Source organism: Panicum hallii, chromosome 9 (genome assembly GCF_002211085.1).
Source record: "Panicum hallii strain FIL2 chromosome 9, PHallii_v3.1, whole genome shotgun sequence".
NCBI lineage: Eukaryota > Viridiplantae > Streptophyta > Magnoliopsida > Poales > Poaceae > Panicum > Panicum hallii.
Window position 1 is genome coordinate 60,819,879 of NC_038050.1, and position 21,186 is coordinate 60,841,064.

Below are 21,186 nucleotides of genomic sequence, written 5' to 3' on the forward strand. Positions count from 1 at the left end.
ATAAACAACAATAATACAATGATGGTCTCTAGTATGATCATGCCATCGTTTTAGTAACATGACATAATTGTTGAGACTGAAAGTCTAGAACCTTGCCCATCCTCTGTATCAGTTCAAGGGATCCAGAGACCATCCGCATACTTGAGCACTTCAAAGAATAGGTAAATCTTCTGGGGAAAAACCTATGTTTGAGATTACACGAAATGTGAGTCAGAACACTGCTAGGGCCGCAGCAGCAGTCCTCACGATAGGGTACACGCATGTCAAAACCAATGTGATTGGGGCTGACTAGAGACTACTGGGTACACAATAAGCTTGCTTGACAGATCATAGCTAAGAAACATCATGTGAACGACCCCATACGTCTGCAACAATATTACACTATGAACAATCACAAACGTTGGAAGCTCCCACACCATGCGGCTTTAACCCGCCCGGTCCCAGAGAGAAGCATCGTATATTCAGTAATTGTCCCGGGATTGTGCATCCTTGGACCCTCCCTGCCCTCTTGGTGAATATATCGACGATGAAGCTGGCACCCCACCTTGGTTTCCAGCAGGGCCCTGGTGTCGTTTTTTCTGCACCGCAAAAGTAAAAGGCTAGTCATGCTTCAAAAGTTATACAGCCAGATGGTTTTGTGCGACAGGGAAGGGAGGACAACATACGCTAGCACGGGATTTTAGTGATGAGGCGTCGTCCACAGCTCCAGTCGCATGGTCCGATGACTGGTGGAAAAGTAGCAGAGCAATAGACCGGTCGATCGGGTTGGTCTGCGTCTCAATGCTCCGAGGATCAGCAAACCTGCCAAACAGAAACATCAAAGTGGAAAGGCTACACACAGGCAGATCCATTTTCATGCCTCCCTTGCATTATAAGTATTGTAACGAGGATCAACTTAAGAATGTGCCAGGCGACCAACTGCTTCTTTTCTTGTCTCTCTCTTTGTGATAAAGTAGGCAACTATATGCAATATTAGTAGGGAAACCGACCCCTCTGTTCTGATAAAAACTACTACACACGGCCTATATATCATGGCATCACAAATAATTCATTGTTATCAGTCAATGGGCAGGTTAACCTATGAATCAAATCAAATTAAGAGCTATAAACCTTAATCAATCAGCATCTCAAGGACTAAGATATAAGGAATTGTTCTTAAGGTACAAGGTTCAAAATTACAGAATGACATTTTAGAGATAACAGGCAGTGCGGAAGGCTTTAAATTAGCAGCACTCACACTGTTTAGTTTGTAATTAAACAATAAGGAAAATGTATTTAAATCTACAATTACAGTCTTCAAAACCATAAAACTGATTCATGATTGAGAAACTCTAGATAACATCTTTTGTTAGGAACAACGTACTTGCGCGAAGTTTCTGCATCCTTTACATCCTGGCTATCTCCATTGCTGTTCATCGTATTTGGAAAAACTTGCCTATGTTGTGCGCTTCGTGCCAATCGGTACAAACCATCTCTAATGCACAATTTGGTTTGGACATCCAGCTGAAGCAAAAACGCAAAGTAATTTTAATACTACGGTTCATAGTTTATTAAAACTAGTTTAATTTCCTCTAGGAGGAAGGATGCCAACAGAAACTTTGGTTGTACCAAAGCTAAAGGTCCTGCCTTTGATCACGTTTTATAACATTAGTGAAATCAGAAAGCCAAGACCAAAATAAGTGGAAACATAGCATGAATTTGTAATAAGAAAATGAAGGGACTGTAGGTTATTTATGAAATTTATGCTTCATGCGACAATTAAAAAAAGAAGCTAGTAAATCATGATACCTGACTAACAGCATCCTGCAGCTGTCGAAAGCTGCTTTCTTCATCTGAGTTATCAGAGGACATAGATGATACAAATGAGCCATCCACTACCATGGAAGTGCCCATTGTAACTTGAGGATCCTCCAAAGTTCTTTTCCCTAACCCCTTTTCTTCAGTTCCATAGTTCTCACAAGGATATGAAGCTCTTCTTGTCAATGTTTGAGGATGTCTGTTCACCACATTATCGCTTGCAGGCTGTCCTGGTTGTATGCTCACAGTTTTCTTCTGCGCTGCATTTGTAGAGTTAAGGGTCACATCAGCTAATCATAACACAAGAGAACAAGACAAACAAACATGAACAATTAGAAAGTACTCCATCTGAAATTTCACTTGGATATTACCTTTTGAATTCCTTTGTGCAAAAGAACCACCAGATGGACTGAATTTTTCTTGATAGGACTCAGAAGTAATGTTGCTTGGTGAACTGGAATCTAAGTGGTGCCTTTGCTTCAGTAAATTCTGAGAGGAGCTCAGCTGAGAAGTTGACGCTATAGAAAATTTCTTGTCTTCGATACTTTGAATGGCATTTTCAGATGAAAACTGATTTCCAACCTGCAACAAAAACCATGACATTAAATCGATGAAGAACATGAGATTAGATTGCATAAATGATCTATCCGTATGATAATTTATCTCTCAACCTTATGGAACAACCTATTCAGCACTATGCATCCTCAGAAACAAGCATTCCAGTGGTAAACCCAGTACAAATATATAGAAGCAGGAGAAAATTGTACCAAGATCTTTTAGCCCCAAAACATAGAAACATGACAGTAACAGCAACACAGTAGCATGGTAGTACTTAAGTTTACTAGTCCATTTTTGTTTTGTACTAGAGCATCGAATTAACTATATGTCCATTTAAGGGGGTTAGGCCCTAAACCAAAATCAAATTAGTATACCCCTATGCCACCGAAGACCATGAATTTTGGCGTTGCTTGAATGATTGAAATAACCTGAAGAAATTACCATATCAATGTTTCCATGTCCATTGCACATTTGTTCAGTGGGCAACAACTCCATCACATCCTCTTGGTAGATCTATGGTGGACAAGAGATACAAGAATTAAAAATAATAGAAGATAAATATTTGGTCAATCAATACAGACTGAAAAAAAGGGAACAAATTTACTTGCCTGTTCTCCATATGTGTTTACATTCTTTTGCTCACTGAACAGGTATGTATCATTGAATTCATTGTCACATAGAGCAGTTGAAGGATCAACCGAGGGTAGTGATTTATCTTCTGCACATTGGAATGCTGAGAGACCATCCAGAATACCATAATCTGAATAAGATGACTCAAACCCTTGCTGCAAAGCAACATCAGAAGAGTAAACAGCATCTGAAGAAGAAGGAATCCAAGATAGGCCATCTGTGTCCTCCAGCTGCTGCTGACCATATGTAGAATCAGACCTCCTTTTCCAAAAAAGGAAGAAGTATAGTTATCATAATGACCTGTTTACACAACTTAAGATCTTATCAAACAAGCTGGAAGTTCTGAATACCTGAATAATGTGTCGACATCCTCAAAATTGTCAATGCCAGGCCAATCGATATAGTTTAAATCATTATCTCCATAAGCGAGGTTATCCTGTGGAGTACTGTGGTTATTGAGAATGGATGAACCATTGCTCAGTCCAAACTGACAGGAGTTCCAGTTATCTGTTGGACATCTGGTTTCGGCGATTGTATTTTCCTCTCTCAAAGTAAAAGCATTTGATCCATCTTTGCAGTCACCAGTACTGTTTATATTCTGGGATACTATCCCATTGGCACATTGGATGTGCTCCGAATTACATTTCTGCGAATCTGAGTTATTTGTTCCAGAGATGACACCCTGGTTGATTTTCTCACTGGCTACTGCATGCTTCAACTTCTTACTATTAGTGACACCAGGAGCCTCAACTCCATTTTGATGTTCATTTCTATTACTCTGGGCAAAGTCATCAGCGAATTTACCTTGAAACTGTAAAAGCACTGTTAGTCATAGGCCTGGAGCAGACAAATTCAGGAATGTCAAGAGAAGACAGGATCCAGAGAACGTAACAAAGCACTGTTATTAGCCAAGGACCAAGACAACAGCCAACATATGATTGCGACTAGGGTTCGATCATTACAGAGTTCAGCATCAAGTTGATTAATGCTAGAGTGGGAGTGTGTCAGATCAAACCATAAAAATTAATACTGGTCAATTTGCTTCAACCAAATCAAGCTCTCTGTATTTGACACCTGACACTTCCCCATATGAGGGGTTAGCCCACTAAATCCCCACTCATCTATCCACAACAAAAAACAATTGCAGATCTATTACAGGTGTCAAGCGCACTTCAGCGAAATAAACACCGACGCTTCCACAAGGCAACACAAGGCTTAACCTGTTTCCTTAACATGCTAAGCTCAGTACCAATAAATAAGGCTAACCCATTCAAGCTAACTAAGCAGGGCATGGATTTGAAGCATTACCATTAGATACTGAACCCAATTAGCTTGAAGCCTTGAATGCTAGAATATGAATATATTATCCATTCTTACATCAGCTGATTGAAAAGAGAATAAAAAAGTATAGTGTACCAGGAATATTCTGCACACTGGACAAAGCCCCGGCATGCTAATTTATCAATCTATACACCTACACAGATTATTTGACACTGAATAGTATTATCCTCAGAGAACACACACACACACACACAGAACCTATTGTTGTTCACTAGTTCTCAGTTTTTTTGCTTCTACTCAACTACTAAATCACTGGGATTTCTAAATCTTTCTCTAAGTCCCAAACAACTACATTACATATCATTGGTTATAATCTCGTGTACCAAATGCTGTGGCTATGAGATGTAGTGAGATGCCTATGACCATTAAGAAATTCATGAAACTGAGATTACCTCGCCCACCCTCCAATCTGGCATCCCTACAAATTCTATCCGGGTCCGAAACTGTACCAATCCACAGGATTTGATATCATATTCAACTCAGGATCCCCAGTTCTTGATCAACTCCTGCAAACCAAAAGGACAGGAAGTGAAATGAATTGTTGAAAAAAATATGAAAAGAAACTGCAGACTGAACAAGTAAATCATATTCCCATCCAGAATAGCCATTGGCCAATAGTCTGAAGTCTAAACAAAATTACTGCAGCTACGCACAAGCATAGTTACCTACATGTACCTGGGGCTCAGTCAGATCAAACGGTGCGAAAAAAGAAACATAGAGAAAATAGGACAAAAAAAAATCCATGTCTACATCTAACGCGCAAACATGCAAAAGAGCCTATAATCGAGCCATGACAAGCACACGGACAAGAATCCTAAAATAAAGTAGAGGAAGGGAATTCGGTGAAGATGTTCTCACCTTGCTGATATCAAGAAGCTGTAGATCAGAGCCTGCAGAAACAAAGAAAATCACCAGTAAAAAATCAGCAGACTGTAGAAGCAACTTCGGCGAAGATCCAAAACAGTAAAAAAATTCAGGGAAGTAATAATAGGGAAAGGGAATCAGTAGAACCACAAACAAACAGCAACCGAAGCCCAAGGAAGCGCGCAGAAATCCACTACCAAGCCTTCAAGAACACGCAAAATTTGCAAAACCCACAATAACTCGCAGGAAAAATGAAAACGGGAAGAATCGAGGATCCTCTACCCACCAGAACAGGGGGAATCCAAGGCTCCCCGTCCCCCAAACGTGAAGACGCGAGGAAGGCAGCGGGAGCGGAGAGAATTCCCACCTCGGGCAGATGAAACCGGCGCTCCGCTTCACCAAACGAACAGACAAAAAGAGGGGAATAAGAGAAGCGGGTGGATGGATCTTAACGGTGCTTCGCGTCGCGGCCGCCGCCGCCGCAGGGAAGTCTTGGTCGCTCGCTCGCTCGCTAGCTAGCTCCGCTCGTCGGGCCGGACCGGACCGCGCTGTCTCCAGATGCTTCCCGAAAATTCCTCCCTTTTCTTTTTCCTCCTCGCTCCAGCCTCCAGCAGTAGGATATAATAATCTTTTCCCTCCTCGCAGACGGATGAGAGAGACGATGATGATGAGAGGGGAGAGATGTGCCTGGCTTGAGCACCGAAACTACCAGAAGGAGCTGATTTCGGGTGGAGAAAATTGGGGGAGCTGGTGGTGTGGGCTTTGGCCTTGGTGGCGCGTATCCGTGGCGGAGGGGGTGTAGTTTACTAACTAGCGGCTGGGAGCGGGCGTGGTGGGCCCGGGGGTGGTGGCTAGGTAGTGGACACGAGGCGCCGGCGCGATCCGATCAGTTGCCCGCGCCCCATTGGCTGGACCCGGCGGGGCCCGCGTGGCGGCGGGCGGAGGCTTCTGGAGCCCCGGGACCGGGCGCGCGCGTGGACTCGGCTCTGCGTGGGTGGAGGTGGCGCCCGGCACGTGACACCATCTCTCCGCCTCTGCTTGGCGGCAAGTGGGGGGCAACTTGCCGTGGGCCGCTTGGGCCCATCTTCGGCCAACGGAAGCAACAGCGACGCCGCCCACGCCGGCCGAGGTTGAAAACCAGGGCGGTTTTGGAGTTTTTTTGGAAAAGGGATAAAAAAATTTTAAATTCGAAAAAGGGGTGCTGATCGGTAAAATTTCGGAAAATGGGTACCTCCCGTCCGATGAACGGGCGGGAGGCGTGGGGCTAGGGACCTCCCGCCTGTTGGATGGGCGGGAGGTCCCAAAATTATTTTCAGGCCCCTCCCGAGAGCCTCTTCGCGAATAAAAAAGTTTCTTATTCGCGAAGAGGCCCATAAGACATCCCTCCCGCCCGTTGGGGGGGAGGTGCCCACCTTGCTTATTTTTTGTTAGTATTTATATTTTACAAACTATTTAAAATTCATACTTTTTTCAAATATAAGATTTATTCGCCATACTCTTTTGTATACATAAATTTTAATTTTTATTATTTTTTATTAGAATTTATGTTTTACAAACTATTTAAAATTCATACTTTTTTCAAATACAAGATTTATTCGCCATACTCTTTTGTATACATAAATTTTAAATTTAGTTCAATTTTACGAAGAAGATTACGGTATCTAAAACTCGTATGAAGATAGTTAAGCGATAACGTTTTACAACATAGAATCCAAATATTATGATAGTACGATACATCAAGCTATTAAAAATAATTTATATGTATTTGTAACCCAGGCTGCACTCCATAGCCCAGTGATTACTCGTTGGAGACCGGGCCAATTCCCCCGTTCCCGCGGCCCCTCAGGCTGTTCCCAGCAGTGCGCCCCTCCCTATCAGGAAACAGGGGCAGGCTGTATGTGGGGCCCGCGTGATTGAAAGTGGCTGCTTCCAGCAGCATGCGGATGCGGCACCGCATCTGCCACCCTGCTGGCCCACCTCCACTCACCCGCTTTCCTCTACTCCTGACCCATCGCCACGCGTCAGCCGAGAATAGGTGGGAAGTGATCGGAGTTTGGAGAGAGAGGGTGTGGATTTACGGGTTGCCGAAGGGGTCGTCCCTTTTCTCGTTCCTTCATCCGCATGCTGCTGGGACATGCTACGGTGCAGTCGCGTGAGCAAATACCGCACCGGAAGCCTCTGCTAGGAACAGCCTCAGCGCGGACCACGTGGCTGGCGCAATCTCCTGCCCGCCCAACGGGCGGATGCCCCTCCGCAGTCTACGGGCCCCGGACCTCCCGCCCGTTGGGCGGGCTGGATGCCCCCCGCACGCGTCAGGGGCCTCTTCGTGAATAAGAAATGTTTCTTATTTGCGAAGAGGCCGTCGGGAGGGGTCTGGAAATAATTTTGGGACCTCCCACCCGTTGGATGGGCGGGAGGTGCCCGGCCCCACGCCTCCCGCCCGTTCATTGGGCCGGAGGTACCTATTTTTTGAAATTTTGCTAATCGGCATCCTTTTTCGAATTTAATTTTTTATCTTTTTCAAAAAAAACTCGGCGGTTTTCCCGGGCGCTTGGCCGCTTGGGTGGCGCCGCCGTTCCCGGCTTGCGTTCGTCGGGGCCGGGAGGCCAGAGCGCGGATCAGATTCAGAAATCACTCCTGCTGTGGAGGTCCTTTCTATTTCCGTGGTACAAGAAATGCGCGCGCGCGCCACCGTGCTAGTACAAAAGGCTGCATCTGCATGAATGCAATGGCGTGTGTGTGTGTGTGTGTTTTGAAAAAAAGAATGGAGTGTGGTTAGCGTTGGTAGGCTAGCGCTGAGGGAGGGACTCATTTTATTGTTTCTTTTAGCGTCACGTCATCTAGAGTATCTGGGTGTCTAGAGTACCAGGGTGTTTGATGTTAAGAGCTTTAGCCCTACCGTATTCGTATGTTTCGATATCAATAACAAGAACTAAATATAAACTAATTGTAGAAGTTTAGAGCTAATTTACGAGACAAATCCTAATTAATCCATGATATTAGGTAAATATATGCTAATTATAAATTAATTAGATTTAATAGATTCATCTTCTGAATTAATCTAGGGATTATGCAATTAGTTTTATTATTAATATACATTTAGACCTACCGCATCCAAATATGGCCTGTATATAGCTGATAAATTGAACAGCATCCTTTATTGCAATAGTGCCGTTTTGCCGGTTCATATGCTGGTCGCGGTTGGGGGGTCACCGCATGAAATTGAACTTTCACCATCGTTCACAGTGTGAAAAATGTTTTCGATTTTTGCCACACGAGCGACGCACACCTGCACAAGCTGATCCACATCCACTGGGGGCTGACTCGCGCTCGCGCACAGTGGCGGGCCTTGTGGGCCGAGATCTCTTGCAAAGCCCATCTTTAGAGTCCGCTGCGTCCTTTTCTATAGCTTCCTCGCAGGTCTGAATGTAGTCAGTCGCACTAGCCAATATTGAAGGCACGGCTCTATCTGCAAAACAAGGTTTAGCTATTTTCTTAGGGTTTACATTTATAAGAAATCAAGACTCGAGAAAGACTGCGTCACAAAGGTTGTTCACACAAGAAAAGGACCATCCACCCATCTCAATAAAATTCTGAGCGGTTGTTTGGATCCAGGATCTAACTTTTAATCCGGATCGTATCAGATATTTGTACGTCAAATAGAGAAATTAAGCATGAGATACCTGGTGCTAATTTATGAGACATATATTAAACCTAGTTAATCTATCATTAGCACATATTTTGACGGGTCCATGAACCCAAAATCCCTAGCGGGCCCACTTCCTGCTGACCAGCACAGGGAAGCGCCAGAAACGAGCGTCCACCCGCATGGGCAGCAACTCCACCCCGACCTACAGCTCAGTTGGGATGGCCCGGGCCCATGTCCCCGACCGGAACGCGATCGGAGGCCGGGGCCATACCGCGGCTCCGGCTGAGGGCTTCGATCGGGCTCCACCTTATACGTGCCAACCTCCCCAACTGGAACGGCCGGTCGGACTGCCGACCCTCGCTTACCCAGGGTTCCAGGAGCAGGGGCGGAGGATAAGGTGAGCCCCGAAGTCAATTTGTCATGCAAGGCTAACCACTAATGTCACAAGGATCGCAGTCCCCACTGCTGTAACAGTAGGGGGCACTATTCCACCTGCCCATCCTCGTGAGGGGCCGGGGCACGACGTCATCATGATCCAGCAGGCACGCCTCCGCCATATTGACGGGGCGTAGCGCTAGATACGAAGCGTGACTGTCGTACCGTACTCATCGACGCGCGCTCTCCCCAGGGGGAGGGCTTGGCGCACACGAACAGGACAAGACGGCCACTCCACGACGGCGGACTTGGACGGTGGCCACCGGAAAGCTCTGACTAACAGGATTGGCAGCCCCGACTAACGAAGTTAACGACCCCGACCGGTGGAGCGAGGAACTCTCTTTCTTTCTCTCTCTCTCACCTTTCTTCTACCTTTAAATATCCCGTAATGGAGATATCCTTTGGACTATAAAAGGGAGGGTCCCCCGTAGGACGAAAGGAAGAGATCTAATCCGATCCGACTAGAGCAATCTCCCACTCGAAAGCTTGTAATTCCCCAAACTCTCTCGAGCACCTGGGCTCAATTAATACAACCGACCGATCTCCGACTGGATGTAGGGAACTTTGCCTAAACCAATATAAATCTTGAGTCATTGTGTTTTAGGCCAGATCCGATCACATCGCACGGCATACATGTTCTAGTAGGTTTAGCTGTCAGCCATTTTCGAAACCGACATATTTACTATAGCACAACATCATGGTCAAATTATATGCTAATTAGGCTTAAAGGATTTATCTTGCGAATTAACATCTAATTATGCAATTGGTTTTATAAGTATAATATATTTAATATTTTTAATTGGTATTCAAATATCCGATGTAACGGGATTAAAAATTTAGCCTAAAAAACTGAACAAACCCTAAGTGCTTTCCGCTAATCCACTTCCATATGGCTTACAAGTACGGCACGACTGCATCGTGAACTTGTACAGGTGTTAGTGGCGGAGCCAGAGGGCCAGCAGAGGCCACGGCCCCTTCCAATATAATCCCAAGATCAGCGATAGTTTTTTTTTACGTGCGTTCAACTATAACTAGTACGCACGGATCACAAATATCATTTGCAATGTGCACCCAAATAATTAAGAGATAAAAATCAACTATGACCCTACAACTAAATTTTGGAGCCTCCATTCTTGCATGGTGATACGCGCGTCGCGGCTGCTGCTCCCTGACGACACCGTATCGCTGTCGCTGCGCGGCCTCTCCCTGCCCGCCGCCGCGTCCGCGTCCTTGGTGTTGCGGCGGCAGCAGCAGCAGCCCAAGTGATGCTCCAGCATCACCATCGTCGGGAATCCGTTGAGGTTGCAGCCCATGAAGAGGAGGAGCTGGAGCACCAGGTCCCTCCTGGCTTGCTCCGGCGGATGGCCCGGCGAGACGACGCTCCTCCCGCTCCCGGTGTACCACTGCATGCAGCTGAGAGCCTGAAACCCCGAGTCGAAGCTGCAGGACCCCCAAGATCTTGTGGGTGTTTATTTCTCAAAAAAAAGTAAAAAAAATCCTTGTGCCAAAAGAAATCGGATCCTTGTCACTACATGGATGTGTTGTTGCCCTGTCCCGGCACCAGCTTGAGCTTCCAGGCGCCGTGGCCCAGCTGGGGGTCGCCCGATGCCCGGCGCGCGCAGTGGATGGCGTGCTCCACCATGCGCCTGGCGACGTCGGCGTGGCCCAGCGCCCGGGCGTAGGGCAGCGGCCGGCCCCCGCTGGGATCCATGGCCGACACGGTGTTGGTGCCGAGGTCCAAGGCGTAGCACGACCACACCCCGCCGCAGCACGCCAGCGCCAGCACCTGCATGCGACGAACCAGAAGAGTACATGCAAGTTTACTGCGACGGCTGCAAATTACTGCTGGATCTATGTGCTGGGCAAAGAACGGAGATGGGGGCTTACGATCGTGCGTCGGTCGATGAGGAAGGGCGGCGGCGCCGGCTACATGAACAGGTCGTACGACGCCTCCAAGCTCGAACTTCCATTCGCGATGTTGATCTGCACGAGGTCCAGGCAAAGCATGTGGTTGCATCGAATCGATCAGCTTGATTTTTTTATGAAAAGATCAGGTTGATTCTGTACAAATGATCTGCTAGATGGCTCACAGAGCGCCATGGTGTTTTTTTTTAAAAAAAAACAACTGACTTACCCCCCACTCGGGAGCAACGTAGTGCCTGCCGCGGGCCTGCGGCCGTTTCGCCATGGTCTCGTGCTCGAGCTCCCTGAGCAGCCGGACCAGAGCGCCCGCCGTCTCCAGATCCAGCGGCGCTTGCCCTAGGAGCCTGGACCTGACGTCGAACCCGGTCATCGTTAGCTCCGTGGGTCCTCCCAGGCGTACGCGTAACCAAACCCTGCGTGGCACGGTCAACAAAAAAAAAAAGAAAAAAGAAAGAAAAATCAGCAGCTATCGTGCGTGGCTCCGTGGGCAACGGCTGGTTGCTTACCGGGCCAGGACATCGTCGGGTGCGCGGCCGATCCACCGGCACGCCCTCCAGGCGTCCATCACCTTCGTTGGCTGCTGCCCCGTCGTCCCGCGGTCACCGCCGTTCCAGATCGCCCTCCACAGGTCGGAGTAGGGGTTGTCGAGAGGGAGTGCCCCCTCGTTGGCCAGGCGCGGACCACGGTGGAGATCCGGCGAGCTGCTGCTCCTCCGCAGCCTGGGTTTCTCCTTGGGCAGGTCGCCACGTCGCAGTTCCGGCGAGCTGATGGTCCTCTGCAGCCTGATTAAGTAGTCCAGTAGTAGTAGTAAAAAAAACAAGCAATTAGCAAGAGCAAGACTATTACGCGCTGTTTACTGTAAACAAAACGCGTGCAAGGCAGCTACGACTCCTGTACCTCTTAGCCCTCTGGCCTGATGATGACAAGCCCCGGTCCTTCATTTATTTCCCTTCCAATGCCACCTCGCTCGCTTCGGACGTCTGCGAAACAGAGACGGCCTGAGCGTGGAGATGGTTCCGATTTTATCTCGTCCAGGTTTGTTTGGATTTGAAATTTATGAAAGGGCACGATGTTAGTATGTTACCCTGTTGAACTCCGAAGCACGCTGGTTGAAGTCGAATGGAACCCTACGCACCGATCTAATATTCTCGGCAAAATTAGTATCGTGCATGCAGCCGTGGATGAGATCTCGGTAGGTAGGCGCAATACGTTTGCAGCTTCGCCATCTTGCAGGTGACCTCGGTTCTCCACCAAATAACCACCGGTTCCTTATTTGCCAAACATATATATCCACCGTACACACAACAAAACGGGCACCACACGCCATGGGTACCCCTTGTTCCATTGGGTATGTCACAACCAACCCAAGCCACGCAGACAAACCAAACGTAGAGCACCAAAACAAGGCCGCAAACTGACGGCCCAACCAACCACCAGTGCGGCCGCCCAGAGCGGAGAGCATGATGCATCCCAAGACAGCTAGCTAGGCCAGCGAGATGCTGCTGTCGCCGCCGGGAGGCTGCCGGGTCCGGCGGCCAGCGTGCTCTCCGGTCGCTGGGGCCTTCCCGTCCGCAGAAACGCTGCTGCTACCAGCCGCTTCTTCCAGCTTCGCGCGGTTCGGGGGCTGCTTCGCCGCGGGCGCCGAATCCTTCTCGACGATGGCCTTGCCATTCAGATCAGCAGGCTTGTTGCTGGTTCCTTTCTTCTTCGCCATCTTTGCCGCGCTGTCGGCGTCGGCCTCTCCGAACGAGAAGGTGCTCACCTGTCCATGAGCGCAATGATAGTTGTTTAATAGAGAGGTTTTTGAGCCCCCACGCATCGAATGGGGGTACCAGAACAGGCATTGCGTGGCGTGGATAGTGCATTTATTTGCATTTTTCACCTGCGACAGGGAGGCGGAGCTGCTGTAGTCCGATCTCCTTGACCTGTTGGGCTTGGGATCCTCATGATCGGCGAAGATGTCGTGGCCGCTGAGCTCCTTGGATTTTGCAGTGGAGACCTGCTTCTTCATCTTACCATCTCCCTCGCTCTGAATGGTGCGGCTAAGCTCACGATGCCTCGCCACCTCAGCTACTGAATTTGGCTTCCTGGGAGCAATGCTTCCGTCCTGACCAAAAGTGATCTGGCTTGCCTGCAGATTATAAAAGCTGATTTAGTCTCACAATTACTTTTTCTTGATTTCTTTCAAGCAATAGGTAGGTCATGTAGAAGGGAAATAGTAGTATTTGTTATGTTTTTCTAATTCTGTTTCATCAGCAGACAATATGAAGTGCATAATTGACTACAAAGTCACCAAATTATGGCATAGGTACCTAAGATTTCCAGATGTGAACTGTTGACCACGAGTTTGCAGTCTGTTCTGAAAGCTAATTAAGAAAGCCGATCAACCTTTCATGAAAGAAAAAACTGAGTTGATTGCCATACAGTATGATGGTTGGAACTGCTGCTGATGCTTTGCATGTTCTGTTTCACAATGTGAAATCCGTTTCTTTTACTTGAATGCGCGACCTAAATAAATTTTAGATATTGAAGAACTAAGAACAGCATAAGGTTCTGCTTCACACACATTTTGATTCACAAGAGACCGACGTTTTTAAGAACACAGAACGACATAAGAGGCTAACTGAATTTCCAATCAAACAATCATGTGGTGACAATGCTGAATCTCTAGATCCTGTTTAGTCGATCAGATTTGCTTCCCACTTCATCCAATAAAGAATCCACTAATGCAGCTAAGATCTATTGCATTGCTGAATATGGACAAAACCGGAAACCAATCTGACAGGCATGCCTCATTGATTCTACCGACATGCCGCGTGACACAAAAGGAACTATCTCCAGCATACACAACGGGTACCCAAGTACAGAAGAGGAATGCCAAACAACAGAATGCAGATCCAAAAAATAGGACCTGGCGATCGCGGGATGCAGCTGGGGCGGCGGCGGCGCTCCCGGCCTTGAATATGCCGCTCCCCGTCATCTCCTTCAACTTGGGCGCCGAGCCCGTCCTCCTGGAACGATCAGAGCAGCAGCAGCAGCCGTAATCAGTAAGCAGACACTTGGGGGATCAAGAACACGTACAAGGCGCCGATCGCATCGAAGGGCTTGATCCGGATCACAGGAAGCGGAGTGGGATCCGGCCACGGAGGCGCGGAAGCTATCTCACATCTTGTTGACGCCGTCGACCGCCTCGGCGCCCTGGCCCCCGAACACCACCTTCCTGAACTCCTCCGTCGGCTGCAGGGCGAGCGAGCGAGTGAGGAGTAAGGTAGAGCTCTAGGATCGGAATCGGCGGCGCGCCGCACGTACGGGGCGGGTGGAGGAGGAGGAGCGGGGGCAAAAGAGAAGAAGAGCTGGGGTCGTCACCTGGTTAGGGCGGCGTGCCGGCAGCGGCCCGGCGCCATCGGGGTGCGGCCACGCGAGCAGGCCGGCCGTGGAGGTGTGGGAGCTCCTCACCGGGGCCGCCCTCTCCATCTCCCTGCGCCTCTCGCAACCGAGGAAGAGATGGAGTGAGAAATTTGGACAGGGTGGCGTTCGCTTCCTCCTCATCGAAATGAAGAGGTGGGGCCCCAGGTATAATCACGCTGGCAACGCAAATATCTCAGGGGCGTTTAGCTCACGCCAAGCTTGGTTTATAAAACAATTTTATACGATGATAATGCAACCTATTTTAGTATTTTACTTAAAGTCATTTTCTGCCGCGGCACGTATGGTGTAGGTACCTAATGCAGAGCAGTTGAGCGTCTGAAATCCAGCACCAGTGCTCGTGGGCTCGTGGCTACTCGTTTTCTTCCGCACGGATGCCTTTGCTTAGCGGTAAATCCCCTACCATTGCGAGGGGCCGAGGGAACCTGCCATAGTGTACCATCACATCCAGCCTAACCACGTGAGTTTGCAACTGGGTCCGATAGGGTTATCAACCTTTTCTTGTGTGGCTTTATCTGAAACTTAGATTACTGTCCTTTTCTCAAAAACTTAGAATGTCCTTCAAGTTAAGCTATTTTTGTAACTTTACCTGAAAGGTCCTCCGAAAGTGCAACCAAGCACGAGGTGATCCGGGCTGGGTCTCCAAAGCATACAGAAAAGCTCCCCCTCTAAAATTTGCTACTGGGCTCTGCCTCTGCTAGGAAGATTATCCGTGAGACTTGGATTTTGGTGCAACATAAACAAAGCATGAGTGCATGACATTGAAGTTGTTTGGGCAATCCTTTTTGTGATTCTGCTCTTGCAATTTGGTGGTTACGATGTGAGCATTATTGCTAGCTACTAATAATAAGTGTGTCGTCGTAGCGATTACGAGTAGTTGACATGTTGCCGCCAAAGTACAGCTCCATCAAAAGAAGATATAGATAGGCACAACTGGGATTTGGGAAGAGGGTATCTTTTTTTTAAGTTCTAAAACATATTTTAATTAAGAGGGAAACTGTATTTCAGCCTCTTGAAAATCATTGGAGCTGCAATCTCATCTATGACAATCTAGTGGTTACCTCATAACTATTTTTCTTTCTCTCACCCTCCCCACATCGCACTACTTGGACATGTTCGGACGGCCCTAGCCCTACCCTAACTATACCAAACCAGCGATCATCTGCCTCTCCGTAATATTTGTTACCACTACCGGGCTGGCCGATTATCCCGTGAATTCCTTTAGACCCCAGAACACCAAGCCAAAACCTAAAATTCCCTAAAAAAGCAAGCCCACCCAGTGGCAGAGCCAGGGAGGGGCCAGCAAGGCCAAGGCCAAGGCCCCTCCCAATATAATCCCAAGATCAGCGGTAGTTTTTTATGTGTGCTCAAATATAGTTATAAGTATGCATGGATCACAAATACCGTTTGCAATGTGCACCCTAATAGTCGAGAGATAAAAATCAACTATGACCCTACAACTAACTTTTGGAGCCTCCATTCTTCCATGGAAAAATAAAACTGCTCCAACTCAGACTCTCAATTGTCATTCGCATTGTAGAGATGCTATAAGTATAAATCTGTTCCTCTCTCACCTCAAAATTAATCGGCTTTTGTGGCAGCTGTAATAGAAAACCGCACTAGGATAAATCATCCTAAACATGCTTGTAGTTGTGGCTGGGTAGTAGACATAAAATTTTGGTTCACTGTGGCTAAACATTTACAGTAGTACTTAGTAAAAATAGTTTTCTTCTAATTTTTTCCACATTTTGTATTCCACGATATTTTGAAGCAAATTGACACAACGCAGTTTTATTTGTGTCAACAAACACATCTACACGCTCAATCAGTGATAGCATCTAATAGCATCACTTGTGCACTATTTCTATAATATCTTCTTGTCCATACTATATTGAAGTCATATATACTCTATTGCTTGTATTTTTTTTCTTATAAGTTCATTTTCTACTTAGTCTCTTGATCCCCTCCTATGGTTAAATCCTGGCTCCGCCTCTGAGCTCACCACCCGTCAATCGTATTTTTTTTGGAAAAAGGAATTCCTGTTAGTTGTGCGAAACACATTTTCAAATGATTGAATCGTAGAAAATAAGTTTGATATCTTTCTATGAGGAATAATGTCTTATTTATACTTCAAAAATAGACCCTTACGTGAAGTTTCATTATTCTCATTGCAAGACAAATTTATATTCTTTGTAAAAGTAGCCCTAAAACCATTACATGCATATTCTGCCTTTTCCCAGTAATTTTAACTACATAAACCCATGCAAATAGAATAATACTAACGATGCTATCAACATTTATCTGCTGACATGTAGCGCGGTATCCCTTGTAGGAGGTCGATAGTAAATAGCTTCCACCACGTAGGTGTATCGTGCATTTGTTCTCGGTGCAAAATAGGCGACAGCTTCGTCCATACACAGTTGATTATGTGCGAGATGTGAGCTTGGTTCAGACTCATGTTATTATTTGTCAAAACATATCCACCGTACACACGCTACGCACTGACGATAGAACGGCATGGGTATCTCACAACCAAACCAAACATGCACACACCAAAGTTAAACTAGACCATCATCAGGACTAAAAATGGGGTTGCTCACTGCCGCACCACGATCGGAAACAACACATCAAACTGACGGTCAAACAGCCTGTCACATCGCGGGCGAACTTCTACAGGGATAAGCATGGATTAAGGCAAGGTCCGTCCCCATTCCAGTTCAGGATGTTAAACCAGCGCAATGCTGCTCTCGCCGCCAGGAGGCTTGCGGTTTCCACCTGTGCGCTCGCGGGTTGGTTCCTTCCCATCTGCAAAAATATTGCTTCCAGTTATCTCCTTCAGCTTTGCAGTGCTCAGATGCTTCTCAGCGGAAGCTGGCGGCGCGTCTCCCTTGAAAATGTCATTGCCAGAGAGGTCGTTGACCTTCTTGCCAGTTATCTTCTTTGCTGTCTTTGGCGCGCTGTCAATGTTAGCCTCTCCAAATGAGAAGGTGCTCGCCTGTTGAAAGACAAAATTAGTTGAATAACACTTTGACCTGCAAAAGGCGAACGGAGTACCAGAAATGTTGAAGCTGCCATACGTTTGCATTTTTAACAGGTGTGTTAGAGGCAGAGCTGCCATTTGATGAGTTCCTTGCCCTGTTAGACCTGGATTCCTGAGTATCAGAAAAGATGTCGTGGCCGCTGAGCTCCTTGGATTTTGCATTTGATATCTGCTTCTTCATCTTACTGTCCACCTCACTTTGAAGAGTGCCACTAAGTTCACGCTGCTTTGCCACCTCAGCTACCGAAGTTGGCTTTTTGGGAGGATCAGTTCCATCCTCAGCGAACGAGATGTGACTTACAGTACTGATTGCCTGAATGCAATATGAAACTGAATTAGTCTACCAGTAAAATCATGATTATGATTCATTTTTCTTGATTTCTTTCAAGTAAGAGCAGTGAAATCAAGATCATGCCAGGAAAAAATCAACTGCACATTAACTATTAAGTCACTAAAGTATGGTTTAGACACCAAAATTAGGCAATGTGAATAGCTAAACAACAAAAGTCTGTTGCATATAAAAAAAAGGCATCTTAACAGGACTGAACACCAAATTAATTGTACAATATCATGGCTGAAACTATTACCCCTGCTTTAGGCATTTTGATTCACAATCATGACTATTGAAGAAGCATGACAACATAAAAAGGCTAGTTGGATTATGCTCCAGAACACCTCTCGTAGGAAAAGATTATAAATCTTAAAACAACACCATCACTGCAAGCAGGGGCAAATTAACCAACTATATGTTAATTACGGTGGCCACAAATATGGAACTGTAAGTTGCTGGCTCCAATTCATGTGTTTCAAAAAAAAAAAGTTAACAGCTGATTCGATCCAGGTGAGACCTGATCTGCTCAAAGATGAGGAACCCTCCATGTGAACTATGCATTCCATAAGTTGCTGGCTCCAAAACATATGTTGGAAAAAACAGTTAAAAGCTAACTCGAGCTTGGTGAGACTTGATTAAGTCAAAGATGAAGAATACCCCATGTGTGAGCCATGCATATATATTGTAAAAGAATGCAGACCTCTTATACTCAACCAGTTGATGCCATATCAATACATATTCAGTAGATGAAGGACTAGGTTTTGGTTGGTTCACTCTAGACTTATTTTCATATATTTATTTAAATTGCTATCACAGGTGTCGTTTCGTGCTCCATGCTTTTGTCGGACATGCATGGACGCGGATCATGGTGTTCATCCTCAGTCCAGTTGCTGCAGGGATGAATTCAGTAGATTGAATAGATTTCCAAGAAAGAGATCTATGTTCTAGAATATTACCAAAATCTTCTGTACAAAATACCATCATTAATCCTGGTAATTATGATGTAACTATTCTAAAAGAGCCGTAGGAAGCAAAACCCATTATCTTTTTGAATCAAACAATTATGAAGCAAGCTAATAGCACGTTAAAATCTCTAGAATCGGTCCTATAATCATTTTTGCATTTCTAATATGTTTCATGTAAAATCAACTAACATGGTAGCAATGTGAAGCTAATCTCATGGAAGTCATGGTCGTTAAAATTCATCACACGGCAAAATTAATGAGTCCCACGACTCCAATTCTAGTACCATGCACCTAAGATCTATAGCATTATTGCACATGGACTAGAAGTGCGTACTGAGACCAACAAATGTGCACCCAATGTGACAGATATGCTTCATAAATTTCCTCTTGAAACGCCGTATGAAACAGAAGGGTTATCGCCAGCATATGGAACAAGTACAATGTATAGAGCACACAGTATGACAGGAATGGCAGGATCCAAGCGCTTCCAGACAAATGTAGCAAGCAACCACACAAAATCAAGCAGAAATGCCGATCCAAACAAAAGCTCAGCACAGATTTCGGCACCTGGCGCGGGGCAGTCCGCGCGGGCTTCGCGGCGGCCACGGCCTCCCCAGCGTCGCCATTGCTCCCGGCCGCGAAGATGCCGCTTCCAGTCATCTCCTTCCACTTGGGCGCGGAGCACGGCTTCCTGGAGGAGCGGCCATCTGAGGTCAGTCTCAGATCAACCGAGGTGGACGAATCTCTTGATCCGAATCAACGGACCGCGGGCAAGAGCTCGGCGAGGAGCAAGAGAAGAAGGGGCGGGGATTGGGGGTGGGGGTGGGGGTGGGCGAGCAATCTGACCTCTTGGTGAGGCTGTCGGCCTCCTCCTCGGTGACCTGGCCCCCGAAGACCACCTTCCTGATCGCCTCCGACGGCTGCGCGCAGGGGAGCGAGGCGAGCTCAGTGGGTCAATCGAGAGCGACACGCCACGGGGAAGATGCAGCTACTCGTGGAGGAAGAGAGAGGGAAGCGAAGACGGGGAGGGGAGTGCTACCTGGCCAGGGCGGCGCGGCGGCGACGGCGTGGCGGGGGCGGGGCCCTGGCCCTGGGGCTGCGGCCACGCGAGCAGGTCGGCCGTGGAGGTGTGGGAGCTCCTCACCGGCGCCGCCCGCTCCATCTCCTCCTCCCGCTCGCGCTGCTCCTCTTTCTCTCTCTAGGCGCGTCGTTGCTCTCTCTCTCTCTAAAAAGGGAGGGGGAGGTGTGAGACTCGTGAGGTGGAGTGGAGCTGGAGCAGCGGCAGCAGGGATGGCAGGATGGTGCGGGGTCCCTGTTCTTCGCTTCCCTTTCCCCTTCGGATACGCAGCACGTGGGTACCATCACTGACTCTGGCTTCACTGACAGGTGAGGTCGGGTTCGGTCCTACCATCCTGACCGACGTGCGGTCCCAGCCCCAGGTGGAGGGGTTTGCGTATTGCGACTGATATTTCCGTCTACTTCGAATACATTTCTTTCATTCGACCAAAAGAGATATTCTTTTAGAAATATGTTTATCTGGTCTTTTTAGCAGATATGTTTATTTGGTTGGTATATACAATATTATACGTATATATATTTGTTCGCAGTACGCTTGTATTTGGCATGATTCCTTCTGAGAAGCTTCTCTGGAGGGGCTGGAGCTGTTTTAGAAGCTCACGAGCATCTCTATTTTTCGTTTAGAAAAATTGTTCCTGAAACTATTTGGAAGAAAATTCCGTTTAGTCCAGCTCCTGAAGTAGCCGGGGGTGAGCTCCTCGGGAAGCTGTGCTGAAAAACCCCACTAAAGTTTGCGAGGCAGCTTGTCTTTATTACCTTCACAACAGTATACACTATGCAAACATCTTTGTCAATCTCTCTTCTCGTTCTCTCAACCAATTTACCTTCCATTGTTGCTCCGTACCACGATTGTTGCAACCGATTTACATGCAGCGCGGTTGGGATCAAGCGATTGAGATAAACATTTTTATCGCCTGCTTTGCTCACTCTTATTCTTTCCGTTTTAACCTCCGTGCTCACTGGTGATATTTGATGCTAGGAATACAAGTGAGTACTCAATTGTATTTTCTAAATTAGCTAATTAATTCCGATGGTATATGGCATTTTAATTTATTTCTCTTTCTAAATTAATTGTATAGAATAGCATTCTAGTTTATTTTATTATCTTATTAGATCGACCTAATAATCCAAAATATTAACTGTGTGCATC

General features: G+C 46.9%; 4 protein-coding genes across 8 annotated transcripts; all 4 read right to left on the reverse strand.

Moving 5' to 3' along the window:
- Positions 1–141: 141 nt before the first annotated feature.
- Positions 142–5,970, reverse strand: LOC112874394 (protein LNK1-like). Of its 4 annotated transcripts, none has more exons than XM_025937691.1 (11): positions 5,644–5,970; positions 5,185–5,216; positions 4,719–4,832; positions 3,336–3,796; positions 2,964–3,243; positions 2,797–2,868; positions 2,169–2,379; positions 1,789–2,057; positions 1,364–1,503; positions 666–801; positions 142–578 (listed from the first exon to the last, which is right to left on the reverse strand). In XM_025937691.1, exons 3-11 carry the CDS (start codon positions 4,740–4,742, stop codon positions 462–464), a joined length of 1,710 nt encoding a protein of 569 aa, XP_025793476.1. In that variant the 5' UTR covers positions 4,743–4,832; positions 5,185–5,216; positions 5,644–5,970; the 3' UTR covers positions 142–461. The 4 variants fall into 4 exon arrangements, with proteins under 4 accessions (XP_025793476.1, XP_025793473.1, XP_025793475.1 ...); XM_025937688.1 differs by having other exon boundaries at positions 2,964–3,246; XM_025937690.1 differs by having other exon boundaries at positions 2,964–3,246; positions 5,558–5,970.
- Positions 5,971–10,381: 4,411 nt separating this feature from the next.
- Positions 10,382–12,396, reverse strand: LOC112878257. Its single transcript, XM_025942701.1, has 7 exons — positions 12,282–12,396; positions 12,095–12,177; positions 11,704–11,979; positions 11,409–11,610; positions 11,162–11,257; positions 10,807–11,060; positions 10,382–10,732 (listed from the first exon to the last, which is right to left on the reverse strand). Exons 2-5 carry the CDS (start codon positions 12,136–12,138, stop codon positions 11,201–11,203), a joined length of 579 nt encoding a protein of 192 aa, XP_025798486.1. The 5' UTR covers positions 12,139–12,177; positions 12,282–12,396; the 3' UTR covers positions 10,382–10,732; positions 10,807–11,060; positions 11,162–11,200.
- A 44-nt stretch (positions 12,397–12,440) lies between these two features.
- LOC112878255 lies at positions 12,441–14,726 on the reverse strand. The gene is made up of 5 exons (XM_025942700.1): positions 14,564–14,726; positions 14,364–14,434; positions 14,109–14,208; positions 13,080–13,328; positions 12,441–12,959 (listed from the first exon to the last, which is right to left on the reverse strand). The coding sequence occupies exons 1-5, from the start codon at positions 14,669–14,671 to the stop codon at positions 12,681–12,683; spliced, it is 807 nt and encodes a 268-aa protein (XP_025798485.1). The 5' UTR covers positions 14,672–14,726; the 3' UTR covers positions 12,441–12,680.
- A 2,321-nt stretch (positions 14,727–17,047) lies between these two features.
- On the reverse strand, positions 17,048–20,247 carry LOC112876697. 2 transcript variants are annotated; one of them, XM_025940866.1, is made up of 6 exons: positions 19,999–20,247; positions 19,806–19,879; positions 19,527–19,650; positions 17,701–17,976; positions 17,544–17,618; positions 17,048–17,428 (listed from the first exon to the last, which is right to left on the reverse strand). In XM_025940866.1, the coding sequence occupies exons 1-6, from the start codon at positions 20,119–20,121 to the stop codon at positions 17,294–17,296; spliced, it is 807 nt and encodes a 268-aa protein (XP_025796651.1). In that variant the 5' UTR covers positions 20,122–20,247; the 3' UTR covers positions 17,048–17,293. The 2 variants fall into 2 exon arrangements, with proteins under 2 accessions (XP_025796651.1, XP_025796650.1); XM_025940865.1 differs by having other exon boundaries at positions 17,048–17,618; positions 19,999–20,245.
- Between the last annotated feature and the right edge of the window lie 939 nt (positions 20,248–21,186).